Source organism: Rhincodon typus, chromosome 5 (genome assembly GCF_021869965.1).
Source record: "Rhincodon typus isolate 14 chromosome 5, sRhiTyp1.1, whole genome shotgun sequence".
NCBI lineage: Eukaryota > Metazoa > Chordata > Chondrichthyes > Orectolobiformes > Rhincodontidae > Rhincodon > Rhincodon typus.
The window spans coordinates 117,079,850-117,094,495 of record NC_063336.1 but is presented as its reverse complement, the minus strand read 5'-3'; the positions used below and the strand labels follow the sequence as shown (position 1 = coordinate 117,094,495).

General features: G+C 41.4%; 1 protein-coding gene across 2 annotated transcripts in view; it reads left to right on the top strand.

The window, feature by feature from the left end:
- fam166c (family with sequence similarity 166 member C) overlaps positions 1–14,646 on the top strand; it is a 35,075-nt gene that overhangs the window by 9,026 nt on the left and 11,403 nt on the right. Inside the window, exons 2-4 of one of the 2 annotated variants that reach the window (XM_048597408.1) lie at positions 168–335; positions 1,871–2,144; positions 3,414–3,526. In XM_048597408.1, coding sequence (XP_048453365.1) covers positions 280–335; positions 1,871–2,144; positions 3,414–3,526 — 443 coding nt within the window. In that variant the 5' untranslated portion in view covers positions 168–279. The remainder of the gene's footprint in view (positions 1–167; positions 336–1,870; positions 2,145–3,413; positions 3,527–14,646) is intronic. The other variant, XM_048597407.1, reaches the window with a different exon arrangement.

Genomic DNA, 14,646 nt, shown 5'->3' with positions numbered 1-14,646 from the left:
CCAGTGCGGAATTGTGTTGGTGGTGAGGGAGCCCAGCGCGGAATTGTGTTGGTGGTGAGGGAGCCCAGCGCGGAATTGTGTTGGTGGTGAGGGAGCCCAGCGCGGAATTGTGTTGGTGGTGAGGGAGCCCAGTGTGGACTTGAGTGAGCTCCTACTTACTTTTTCAGGCTGAGCACGGGACCTGGCATTAGAATGTGATTCTACAACTTCAGTGGCGGCAACGTCGGTGAGGTATGCCCATCAGTGAAAGATGGCGCCTGACGATCAGTGACTTCATCAATGGATGGGTCTGGTGCTAGCAGCAGCAAAGTGGTGGAGGAGAGACGGCAGCACAGGTATCATTGATGATGACGGACTCTGTTTAAGCAATATCTTGCTATTTTTTTTCCATTATCCTTCAACTAATCAAAATGGCACCAGATCATGGTGATATTGGAAAAGCTTTTCACTGTATTTTACCGGTTTTCTCACTCTAAAATAGACATGACAATAAAATCATCCATTCATTCAAAATTAGCGATCTCCTTGTTACTAACATATGTATTTGAAGTAGGAGTAGGCCATTCAGCCCCTTCAAGCCCACTCCACATTTGATAAGATACGGCTGATCTGATTGTCGTCTCAACTCCACATTCCCACCTGCCCCCAATACCCTTTGACTCCCTCATCAGTCAAGGATATATCTACCTCTGCATTAACAATATTCAATGACCCTGCCTCCAATGTATCACTCAGTAGAAAGAAACCATATCAAAACATTCAGATTTTACAGGGACATAGCAGGAACTGCAGATGCCGGATTCAGAGACAACACAATGTGGAGTTGGAAGAACACAGCAGGCCAGGCATCATCGGGGGAACAGGAAAGTTGATGTTTCAGAAATCTGAAGAAGGGTCCCAATCTGAAACGTCATCTATTAGACTTTACAAACTCTTATTGGAACATCCTTTAATCTTCTGGCGAAGAAAGGTTCCATAGTGTTGAGTTTTTCCTCAAAACTGTAATTTCTTTTTCCTGCTTTAGTCATGTAAGTTTTTTTCAGCACTTATCCTATGGCAGGAATACATTGCTTATTATTCAAGGATACCTATCATCCAGGCCTACGTACTCATCCTCTTAATTTCATTTCTCACACAGTTTCCTCTTTTACATTTTCTTCAAGGGGTTCTATAATTCTCTACACCACCCTTTTTGAACACCAAAGCAACTACATACGTTTACTGTCATCATTTGTCATGCTCAAATACAAGTTGGTACTAGCCATTTCCAATTGCTATCTCTGCTTGCTTGACTGACCATTTACATATGCTGGCAGTGAGGTAAAAAAGTTGGTTACGTATTGTGCTCTATCATTTGTAGACAGTGGTATTTTATGTTTCGCCTTCGAAAAATGTTTAGAACTTTGAAAGGTGGGGAATTGAAGGGAGTTCAGTCTATCACTGCAACTTGTTTATCAGTGATCTTCAACATTCTTACACCTCAAGAACTGTAACAGTTCAAGAAGGTAGATCACCACAAGCTTTTCCGTGGAACGACCAAGAAATGCTGACCAAGCCATTGACACCCACATCTCATGAGCAAATATAAATAAGATGGTGACAGTATCAAAATTCTCATTGCCTGATTGTTTTCTTCCAAATCCTACAAGTTGATACCTCCACAGCTGACTGTTCAGCTGAAATGTCTACAGTACCTTACTGAGAAGGGTAATATGCCACTCCAGAACTTCCTTCTAGAACATGCAGATGTAATAAATATCAGACTGGATCACCATGCTCATTACTGTTAAATCCTTAAGCATCATTGAAGAATCATTGACATGTAAGAACTGAATTGAACTCCTGTTATTTGTTATTTTCTTGTTTCCAGATACCGTGGCTATGTCCCTACTATAAATTTTACATATGGTGATACCTATGGAAATGCTACCAAGAAATATTTCCAAGATTTCCGCCTGTCAGCTCTGAATACAAGTCAGAGTCCTTACAGCAAAGGAGGGCAATTTCCAACAGTTTACTCCAACGACCCCACCCTTGTAATAGCAGATCGGTCCCACAACCGCAATAGATGGTTATATGCCCCAAAATGGTCCAGATATGATGTGGATTTTGACAGAAATGAAGAATTGAAAAAGTTTGATAAGGTAAGATCAAGTAAGCAGACAATCAGTTTTGATTTGAACAGAGGTGGTTGACATTTTGTATGGTTTCACACTGTCCTTTGGCCATACAAAGCAGATACTTCCTGATATTCCACAGCAAATTGTTGGGCTCACATTTGGAGGTTTTCGAATGGATAGTCTTTCTCTCCAGAAGTCAGAATGTTATCACAGGACTCAGCTCAGCCGTGGATAATAGAGTGTAAAATATCTTGTTTACAAAAGAGCTTTGGATCAGTGGTTCCTTGCCAACATTAGTCAGTTTTAAGTTCAAGGTCACAAACTCCGCAGGTGATACAGTTGGTGGCAGAAGAACCTTCTACAGTTTGTAATTCTGCCATGGTTGTTAGAGTGATGCCACATCATTGACCAAGAGACAACCTGACTATTTTCATTAACCAGTTACACATTTGTCAACCTTACATCAAGAGACAAACTGTTTAGAAAAATTAAAACTATTAGCATTAAAATTAGGTGTATTTTTTTTCAAACTGTCAACATAGACTGAAGGTCCATAAATCTCATGAGTGGCTTTTCACAAACACAAATATTATTATATCTTTATGAAAATGCTTTACAAAACAATTTTTTTAAAAGAGCATACACCCTGTTAGTAGTTGATCTTGTTGTTTCAATGCACAGAAAATCTTTTTTATCATCTTAGGGAGAGTTTTATCACCTTCAGCTTGTCTATCTGAAAGCATATTTTCTTAAATGAACACCTTTCTGTTCACTCCTAACCATTCTGCCATACAATACCATCAGCCTTAATTTGTTTAAAAAGTTCTTTCCAGAATAAACTTCCATTTTTACCACATACATGTACATCCCAATCTTTAGTTAATGCTTGATGTAAAAATAGTGTTTGTAGTTTCCTGTTTGTGTATCACTTGAAATCATTTAATGTGATTGGCTGATTAGGCAGTGTGATGGTATTTACTGCCATCAGTTACAATATCACTGCGCAGGGAGAGATGTGAAGCTTTCTGCAGATGGATCACTAGATCTCCTGAGCACAATGTACTTTATGTTCAGCAGCGAATACTTTATTGTTTGAACACAAAATCAGGGTATCGTATTGCTGAGCTTAAGTAACAAAGGAAAGATTAATTCTTACAATGCTGCCAAAGAAAATTATGGGAGAATAAATTACCAAGAGGGCCTAAATGTTATTATACATTAACAAAGTAGGAACAAGGAATAACACCTGTTAATTCCTTATGAAAGCTGTTTTAAACTATATTTTCATCACAGTTAGCCCAACAACACCGGGAGAACTACAAGGATAAGACAGGCACTATACGCAGAGTAGATCATTTTGTGATGGCTGGAACAGAGGTGGACAAATTCCCTTGTTTACCGAATATGTGAGTATGATAAGGTGGAATAAACTCAAAATGAATTATGACTGTATTATAGATGGAATAAATTCAAAATGAATTATGACTATTATAGATGGAATGAACTCAAAATGAATTATGACGATTATTAAAACAGATCATTTGGTGAAATAGTGTTTAACAGATTCCTTACTGTTTGGCATCGTTTAAGAATTAAGAAAAGCCAGAAATTTAGATCCTATTTCCTTCCCAATTAACCTTTACATGCGCAATGTATATTTCAGTACAATTTACACACTAATCATGTACTGGCAAATAATGACAAAGAATTTCCAAAAGCATTTTGTGGATACTCCTAAATAAATACATTTTCCATGAATAGTAGAAGGACTTCTTTATACATTATGAGTTTAGTCATAGAACACCAGTGTTGAAGCAGGCTATTCGACCCATTGAGTCCACACCAACCCTCTGCAGAGCATCCCACCTAGACCCACCCTCCTACCCTAACCCTATAACCCTGCATTTCCCATGGCTAACCCACCTAGCCTTCACATCCCTGGACACAATGGGTGATTTAGCATGGCCAATCCATCTAACCTGTACATTTTTAAACTGCGGGAAGAAACTGGAGCATCTGGAGGAAACCCATGGAGACGCGGAGAGAATGTGCAAACTAGACAGTGTAGTTGGTATGACTGAAAATCTCATCTCAAGGTATGATCATATAGCAGTCACAAGTGACTGTATATCACTGCAAACTACTGACAGGCTACTGCCAAACCTCATCATATATGTTTATGGTATATGTGACACAGGCTAATGTAAAGGAAATTACTACAACCAATTTTAAACTATTTGTCCACACGGGGCTCCCTGGCTGGGCCAGCCTTTATTGCCCATTCCTAACCTCGATGAGAAGGTGGTGGTGAGCTGCAATCCTGAATCACTGTACTCCGTTTGGTGTAGACACACCCACATTGCTGCTAAGGATGGAGTTGCAGGATTTTGACCCAGCAACAGTGAAGGAACAGCAACATAGTACAAAGTCGGGATTTTGAGAAACTTGGAGGCACACATGCAGATGGTGGTATTCCCATATGTCTGTTCCCCTTGACCTTCTAGATAGTAGTAGTTGTGGTTGTAGAAGGTTCTGACTCAGGATGAATGTTTGCAGGGCACAATGTAAATGGTACAAACTGCTCCTAATGAGCATCAGTAGTGGAGTGAGTGAATGTTTGTGGATATGGTGTCAATCCAGGCTGCATTACCTGAGATGATGTCAAGCTTTTTCAGAAACGTCCCAACCCGAAATGTCAACTTTCCTGCTCATCCCTTGCTGCCTGACCTGCTGTGTTCCTCCAGCTCCACATTGTGTTGTCTCTGACTCCAGCATCTGCAGTTCTTGCTATCCCTTTAGGAACATGAGGTGAGTTGCTTGTTGCAGGATTCCCAGCCTCTGACCTGCTTTATAGTCACAGTATCTATATGGCTGGTGCAGATCAGTTTCTGGTCAGTTGTAATCTCAGGATGTTGTTAGTGGGAAATTCAGTGATGGTAATGTCATTGAATGTTAAGGGGCAATAGTCAGATTCTCTCTTTTTGGAGATAGTCATTGCCTAGTATGCTGTGGCAGGAATATTACTTGCCATTTATCATGCTAAACTTGGATTGTATTTGGCCATGTATCTGAGGAGTTGTGAAAGGTGCTGAACATGAGTGAACATCCCCAAATTTGCTCTGACTGAAGGGTGGTCTTTGATGATCCAGCTGAAGAAAGTTGGGCCTAGGACACTACCCTGAGGAACTCCTGTAGAGGTGTCTGGGAACTGTGATGACTAATGTCCAACAACAGGAAACATCTTCCTATGTGCTAGGTATTTCTCCAATAAGTTTTCCCTCACAAATCCCAGGAGTCTAGCTTTGTTATGGCTCCTTGCTGCCACACTTGGTCAAAAGTGTCCCATTAGATCATCGTGGTGGGATTGAAAACCTAGTCCTCAGATAATTTTCTGTATCCCTGGATCACTAGTCCAATAACAATACCACTACACCACAACCTCCCATCCTACCTGACAAGTCTCCCAAGATGGTCACCATCTTCTGTATGAAGAATTTGTATATATTATGATTATTCACATTTTTTAACAATAAAATTTTGAATATGTCCTTTTCCTTAGAGCTAATTTTACATTCCCCCGTAGGGATTTCTTTTGAGGGGCGTTGGGTGTGGGATTATCTTTTACTCCCAATGGGATTGCTATTAGACACCGCCTTCCCCTGATCATTAAAGTTATCCCTGTGCCACTGCTGGAATGCTGCCATGACAATGGGGCAAGGATACTGCCCCTGCCTCATGACAATATCACCAGGAATCTCCTGGCATTTGGGAGAAGAGTACCTCGTTTGTAATCTGTGCCCAGTGGAGGCCCTGCTCCAAATGGGTGATGCCAGTTCCCTGCTCTGTGTTGATTTTCATTTTGATTTTTGATTTTATTGCCACGTGTACTGAAATACAGTGAAAAGCTTTGTTTACGAGCGGCATAGGCAGATCACAGCCAGCAAAGGATGTACAGATCAGAAAGACTTAGGGGCATACAGGTTACATTATTTGAGGCTACAGTCCGTTCAACAGTCTGATAATGACCGGAAAAAAGCTGTTCCTGAACCTGATGGTTTTTGTGTTCAGACTTCAGTATCTTCTGCCTGATGGAAGAGGTTGCAGGAGATCATTACCGGGTGTGATGGGTCTTTGATGATGTTGGCCGCCTTTCTGCGACAGCGAGTCATGTAAGTAGAGTCCATAGATGGAAGATTGGCTTCTGTGATGGTCTGGACTGTGCACACCACCTTCTGTAGTTTCTTATGGTCCTGGGCAGAGCAGTTGCCATACCAGGCCGTTATGCACCCGGACAGTATGCTTTCAATGGTGCATCTGTAGAAGTTGGTGAGGGACCTTATGGAAATGTCAAATTTCCTGAGCCGCCTGACGAAGAAGATGTGTTGATGTGCCTTCTTGACCGTCGCATTTAGGTGCTCCCTCATCATGGCCTCCTATCCCTCTCACTGTTGACTGGTCCCTACCTTCTGAGTCAAGCCTTCATGCTGCTCCTCTTGGCTGCTGTTGCAGAAGTGCCCACTGGTCCAGGTGGCATTGCTGGGACGAGAGATCTGCCAGCAATTGATTGGCCTGACTCTGAGAACTTTGAAGCATTCTCCCAGATAAGGGTGGAGGCTACATCCTCAGCCACTCAACAGCCAGGCAGCCATCAAATCAAGTCACGGCTTCCGCGCTCCTCAGAGGTATGCTTGTCCATGAATTTCTAGCTAGAGTGCCACTGCCTTCATTAACATCTTTGGCCAATTTTTAAGGCAGCGTTTGTGTGGAATCTAATTTATCTATACTTGTAGTATTCTGTCATATGTTCCTGTTGTGTCATATTTGAAATATACGGGTTTGAATAACATCAAAGCTAAAGTTTCTGTCAGGAATATGACAATATTGCAAGCACTGAATGCATAGCATTACAGATTTTTGTTGTCTGAAACAAGTTGCTTTATGTCCCATTTTATATACACCCTTGTTGAAAGATGCTCATTCTCATGGTATACCTAAGGTTTAGACATTTATGGTATGCTTTTAGCATTAATTTTGTTCAGGAGTCTCTGTGAAAGAATTTGCAGAAGCTTCCAAAATTGTCCAATTCCTTTTAAATTTACTTTGCTATTACAAGGTTTAATAGACATAATATACCAGTCTGATATTGATGGAGGGTCAGCAGATCTCAATTTCATAAACGAAGAAATAATTCAACCAAGTGAAACTGAATGAGAAAGAAAAGAACTTTTGTTTAAAATGGTGCTTTTGTCTAAATCTCCCTGTATTGATGTGCCCTCGGAAGAATAATTACAAGATGATTGTAAAACTGAAAGTAAGAATATTGCTGGTGGTTACAGGCCACAGCCTGGCTTATTCCACTTGATGTATTGTTCTGTGTAAATCACGGCTTAATACATGAGTCCACAGCAAACTTGGTTAAGTCCATTCGACATGTCCCATTTAATGGATGACATTCAGGAGGTTTGACTATGTTAGTATTTTATGAGATTGTTCCAGTGTACAGCTTTTCATTTTATATTTGTTCATCTTTGGGAGTATGGTTAATTGAAAATTGCTAGATGTATGTGATTTCACATTAGTTAGCTGCCAGTGTAAAGTTTGCATCCTAATATTTCAGTTGTGAAGCTGAAATCAAAGACTTAATCCTCGATTCTGTTTGCAGCTGGACAAGATTTTTCAAGCCTCCCACTGAAATATTATTCTCGTTTTTTTTTTAAAGAACTTGGGGAGATTGATTTTCTTTTTCTCTCCCTGGGAATTGAATGCAGCTTTTACCACAATGAATCATCTACAATAATCCACATTCATACAGTATCCTTGCACCAACATCTCAAGGGAGAAAATGGACAGAAACAACAACAACTTATTCTTATAGTGCACCTTTTACATAGGAATGTTAGAGAAAAAAGAACAAAGTACAGTACAGCAACAGGAACAGGCCCTTCTGCCCATCAAGCCTATGCTGGCTCATGATGATTTTCTGAACTAAAAATCTGTTGCCTCTACATGGTCCATATCCTTCTATTCCCTGCCTATTCATGTATGTGTCCAGATGCCTCTTAAACATTTCTACTGTACCACCCCCACCACCCCTTCTGGCAGCACATTTCAGGCACTTAACACCCTCTGTGTAAAATACTTGCCCCTTACATCTCCTTGAAACTTGCCCCCTTTTACCTTAAGACTATGTCTCCTAGAAACTGACATTTCTACCCTGGGAAAAAGACTCTGACTATCCATTCTATCCATGCCTCTCATCATTTTGTAAACTTCTATCATGTTGCCTCTCAGCCTCTGATATTCAAGTGAAAACAAATCAAGTTTGTCCAATCTCCTCATAACTAACACCCTCTAAACCAGGCAACATCCTAGTAAACATTTTATAAACTCTCTCCAAAACCTCCAATTCCTTCTGGTAATGTGGTGACCAGAACTGCACACTATATTCCAAATGTGGCCTAACTATAGTACTATATTAACTGCAACATGACTAGCCAATTTTTATACTCCGTGCCCTGACTGATGAAGGCAGGTATGCCACATACCTTCTTGACCACTTTGTGTTATCACTTTCAGGGATCTGAAAGTACACCTAGACCCCTTAATATGTTGATGCTTCTAAGGGTTCTGCCATATACTGTATTCTTCCCTCCTGTATTAGAGCTTCCAAAATGCATCACCTCACATTTGCCCGGATTAAACTTCAGCTGCCATTTCTCCACTTAATTCTTCAGCCTATCTATATCCTGCTGTATCCTTTGGCTATCCTCCTCATTATCCACAGCTCCCCCCAAATTTTGTGTCATCTACAAACTTACTAAACAGACCATCTGCATTCTCCTCCAAATCATTAATGTATATTCCCAACAACAGGGGTGACAGCACTCATCCCTGCGGAAAACCACTGGCCACAGATCCCCAGTCAGAAAAACATCCTCCCATTGCTACTGTCTGTCTTCTGTGACCAAGCCAGTTCTGTATCCATGTTGCCAGCTCACTAAGGAGCCCATGTGACTTCATCAACCTGCCACGAGAGACCTTGTCAAAGACCTTGCTGAAGTCCATGTAGGACACGTCCACCGCTCTGCCCTTGTCAATCAACTTTGTCATTTCCTCAAAAAACTCAATCACTTTTGAGAGACATAAACTCCCCCTGCACAAAGCCATGCAGCCTATCGCTAATGAGTCTATATTTCTCCAAATATGAATAAACCCCGTCCCTAAGAATCTTCTCCAATAATTTCCTTATCACTGAAGTAAGGCTCAATGACCTGTATTTTCCCGGATTATCCCTGTTGTCCTTCTTAAACAAAGGAACAACATTGGCTTATCTCCAGTTCTCTGCGACCTCTCCTGTGACTAAAGGGGACACAAAGATTTTGTACACGGCCCCAGCAATTTCCTCACCTGCCTCCCTCGGCATTCTGGGATAGATCCCATCAGGTCCTGGGAAGTTGTCTGTGTTAATGCTTTTCAAAACACCCAACAGCACCTTTTCTATGTTGACTTGCCCTAGAGTATCAACATGCCCTTCTTGAGACTTTCCATTCACCATGTCCTTCTCCTTTGTGCATATGAAGCAAAGTATTCATTAAGGACCTCTAACTCCACGCATAAATTTCCTTCATTGTCCTTGAGAGTATCTACCCTTTCCTTAGCTACCCTCTACTCTTTATATATGTATCTGCGTTGGGATTTTCTGGACATTTAATGGCCCCTTTTAGCTCTCTTAACTTGTTTAAGTTCTTTCCTGCTTTCTTTATATTCTTCGAGGGCCCTGTCTGTCTTCACTTCCTAAACCTTCCTAAACCTTACAAATGCCTCCTTTTCTTTTTGATTAAGTTCTTAATTTCTCTTGTCATCCAAGGTTCCTAAATCTTGCCATCCTTATCCTTCGTTTTCACTGGAACATGCTAAGTCCTAAATTCTAATAAACTGGCCTTTAAAAGACATGTCAGATGTGGATTTGCCCTCAAACAGATGCCCCCCACCCCATCCAATTTACATTCCCCAGCTCCTGCCTAATATTGTCATAGTTAGCCTTCCTCCAATTTAGTATTCTCACCTAAGGACTGCTCGTATCTTTACCCTTAATTAACTTAAAACTTATCTGTTCCTGAAATGCTTACCACTGAAACCTGGCTGGACTCATTCCCCAATACCAGGTCTAGTATGGCCTCTTCCGTAGTTGTACTATTTACAATAGAGTTTCAAAAAAACATCTTGGATGCATCTAACAAATTAACCCAAGCCTCTGGCACTAAGGGAGTCCTAGTCAATTTAGGGGAATTTATCAAACAAAATTTGGCACTGATGCTGATGTAGTTTTTAGGACAGTTGTCTTAAAGTGAGAGTACAGAAACCTCTGAAGTCACATTGGATGACATTACCGCTCCCATCCCCAACGCGGCTTTCTGTAGAGGCAGACATGTACTTGTCACTGGATTATCAGTTGAGCTGCCAGGGAGGGCAGTTTATTAGGGAACCATCAATATTTTGACTCTATCCTCACTAACTACCAAGTAGTAATCAGAAGAAAGTGATGCTTTTGTGAGTGCTGTGATGCTGACAAAAGCACAAAAATGTACATTAAGAATTTATGTTGCTAGCAGGATATCCTAATGATGAGTAAAACTGTATCAATTTTGATTCATAGACTATTTACAAGTCAACCCAAGATTATATATTTCAGCAGTAGTCAAATATTCCTTAGCTTCATGATATGGACTTATTCAGATTTCTGCAGTTGGTTTAATTCATACTTGCAGAGCCTCTTTCCATAGAATAGAAGCTTGGATATTTCAGAATATCTGCCCTTTTTTCCCTAAAATCCTCATATGTTGCAGTTCTTCTTCCTGAAAATTTATGATGTTTGACATACAAGGCATTTGCTACATAGTTGCTGAGAAAATTTTATGAAAACTGATCTTGTTGCATGGTATGAATCTTACGTTTTTTTGGCTAAGTGTCTGTTGCATCAGGTTTTGGAGATTTTTTTTGCTTTAAGACATATTGAGATCTCTCACTGTACAAAACCAAACTCAGTTCATTAACTGCCTACCTGCCTTATGGTCCTCCCCAGGCAGAAACTACATTGTCCACTCACTCTGGTCCTGGTCACAGCACAAACACCAAGCTGGTGAGGGTTCTGCAATGGCTGAGAAAGCCACATTGAAAAAGGGAAGACTTACTGAGCTCTGGCCCTCTTCCTATCCCAGACCTACATTAACCATGAAATTTTTAATTGAGTTTAGGCATGATATGGCATGGCTGCTTCAAACACACAGCTAGACACTGAGTGAGTGTGTGCGAAGTGAATAATCCTGGGGCCCTGCGACACAGCCTGGTCCCGCCTGTGAGCTGGGTGTCTATTCGAGAGCACAAAGTGCCCCTTGCAGCAACACTATTTACTGGGACACCCTGTAACACAGGTCTGATCTTCCTAACTGGCCTGCAAGTGAATCAGAGACATTCCACAAGGATCTTGAGGATTTTACAAACATCAGATGGCAGTGTCCATGGGTGATATTGCATGTGGTCGGTGCCCGTGGATTGTACCCTGAGATGCTGTTTGGTGCTGAGCAACAGGGAAGCTGTTCACATCAACATCAGGTACCCATTCTGACTCCCATGTCGCTGGCTGTGAACAACGTCCTCGTTGCTCAGCACCAAACAGTATCTCAGGTTGCAATGATAGAGGCATATAGGCATAAAGTCATGCAGCATGGAAACAATCCTTTGGCCCGACTTGTCCATGCTGACCAGGGTTCCTAAACTGAACTAGTCCCATTTGCCTGCATTTGGCTCCTATCCCTCTAAACCTTTCCTATCCTTTGAGTAGAGGAGTTGGGATGTTATATTGACGTTGTGCAGGATGTTAGTGAGGCCTTTTCTGGAATACTGTGTCCACTTCTGGTAGCCTAGTTATAGGAAGGATATTATTAAGCTGGAGAGGGTTTAGAATAGATTTACCAGGATGTTGCTGGGTATGGAGGGTTTGAGTTATAAGGAGAGGCTGAATAGACTGGGATCTTTTTCACTGGAGCATAGGAGGTTGAGGGGTGACCTGACAGAGTATAATAAAATAATGAGGATCATAGATAAGGTGAATGGCAGGTGTCTTTTCCCTCGGGTGAAGGATTTTAAGACTAGGGGGCATATTTTTAAGGTGAGAGAAGAAAGATTTAAAAATGACATGAGGGGCAATTTTTTAACACAGAGAGAGGAAGGTAAGATTTTAGAGTAGATTTGTAGCTCGGGTTGTGGATGTTGAGGTTGGTTGGCTCGCCAAGCTGGTTTGTTGATTTGCAGATGTTTCATTATCCTGCTGGGTAACATCATCAGTGCAGCTTCCGATGAAGCGCTGTTGTGTTTTCCCGCCTGGTTTTGAAACTCTGGTGTCCGTTGAGCTGGATTGCCTCACTTCCAGTTTTCCTTCGTAGTGGAATGTATATGGGATCTAGCTCTATGTGTTTATTGATGGCTTTCTTAGTGGAGTACAGGCTTCTAGGAATTCCCGTGTTTGTCTCTGCTTTGCCTGTCCCAGGATCCTGGTGTTGTCCCAATCGAATTGGTGGTTCTCCTTATCCATGTGGATTGAGATGAATGAGTACTGGTTGTGTCTTTTTGTTGCCAATTGATGTTTGTGTACCCTTGTGGTTAATTTCCTTTCTGTTTGCCTGATGTAGTGTTTGTCACACTCTTTGCAGAGAATCTTGTATATGACATTGGTCCTGTCCATAGCGGGTAGTGGGTCTTTGGTTCGGGTGAGCAGTTGGTGTAGGGTTGAAGTGGGTTTGTGTGCTACTCTGATACCCAGTGGTCGTAGGAGTCTTGTGGTCAGTTCAGACATGTTCCTGATGTAAGGTAGCATGATGAGTGTGTCGGGGTGTGCAGTATCTTCCTGTTGTCGCGCGTGTAATAGGCATCTTCTGATCCAGTTTTTCAGGTATCCATTGTCTTTGATGAATGGATGTGGAGTGAACTTCCAGTAGAAGTGGTGGATGTGGGTACAATTGCAACGTTTAAAAGACATTTAGGTAAATACATGAATAAGAAATGTTTGGAGGGATATGGGTCAAGTGCAGGCATGCGGGACTAGTTTAGTTTGGGAACACGGTAGGCATGGACTGGTCAGACTGAAGGGTTTGTTTCTGTGCTGTAGGAGTCTATGACTCTACCCATGTACCTGTTGAAATGTCTTCAAAATGTTGTAATTGTACTCAACTCTACCTCTTTCAGCTCGTTCCATACACACACCACCCTGGTACCAGCCGCATCCACCTTTCATCCACAGATACTGGCATCTGATTGTTGCCTCGATGCCTGGCAGATGCATAAAAGATGCAGTGAGTTGTTCCCAACATTGAGATAGATCTCTCTGGAATTTGCACATGATTTTGCCATAAATTGTGCCAGAGCTCATATTGTACAGGCTTCCAAAAGATTCCATCACCCCGTATTAGTTGCGTAGCATGCTTATGATTGACCTGATTAAACTGACAGACAGAGATAAATACAAATCCAAATTCTATATGCTGTTCTGTTTATCATTTTGAATGGATTAAAACAATCAATTCACAGGAATAAAGACAGCATCCATTGTACTGATGCCTGCAGATTAGGAACAAGTAGCATATTCATAATTAAAATCCCTTCACACTCACTCAGCTCCAAAGGGGACAGGATTAGTTTTGAGTCATTTCTTAAAAGCACAGTATTGATTTTCACACATGTTTAATGGTATAATATCTCTTACCAGGACAACTCCTTCAAAGCAGAATACCTGCAGGTTAGTGCTTTTGTTCAGAGTTCACATTGATAGATAGAAAATAGATGACTCAATTTCACTCCTTGGCAATTGTTTGAGGCTGTAAAAAACAGTTCACAACATTGAATGTTGTTTAACCTCTGAAATGAGCTTCCTACATAAATTTGCACCATCACTAAGGTCACACATTTCCACCTCTATACTAATATCCAGCTCCCTGCCTCAGCTTATCGGCGACTGAAACCCTCATTGTGGTTTTGTTACAACTAGACTTGATGATTCCAATTCCTGGCTAGCCTTTCATGTTCTACCCTCCATAAAATCTGGGTCACCCAAATCCCATTTACCCGTGTTCTTTCTTGGAATTCCAAAGAAGGGTCACTGGACTCAAAGCGTTAACTTTACTTTCTCTCCAGATCTGCAGAGTTTCTCTGGCAATTTCCAATTACAACTCAGTTCTTTCAAGACCCATTTTTAAAACAAAAACTTCTTTTTGGAATGTGAGCACCACAGGCTGGCTCGTATTTGTTATTCGTCCCTAATTCCCTGAGAGAAGGTGGTGGTGAGCTGCCTTCTTGAATTGCTGCCATCCATGTTATGAAAGTAGTCCCAGGATTTTGACTTGATGATGCTGAAGGAACACGATCTATTCCCAAATTAGGGTGATGTGTGATTTAGAACATAGAACATAGAACATTACAGCGCAGTGCAGGCCCTTCGGCCCTCGATGTTGCGCCGACCTGTGAAACCAATCTG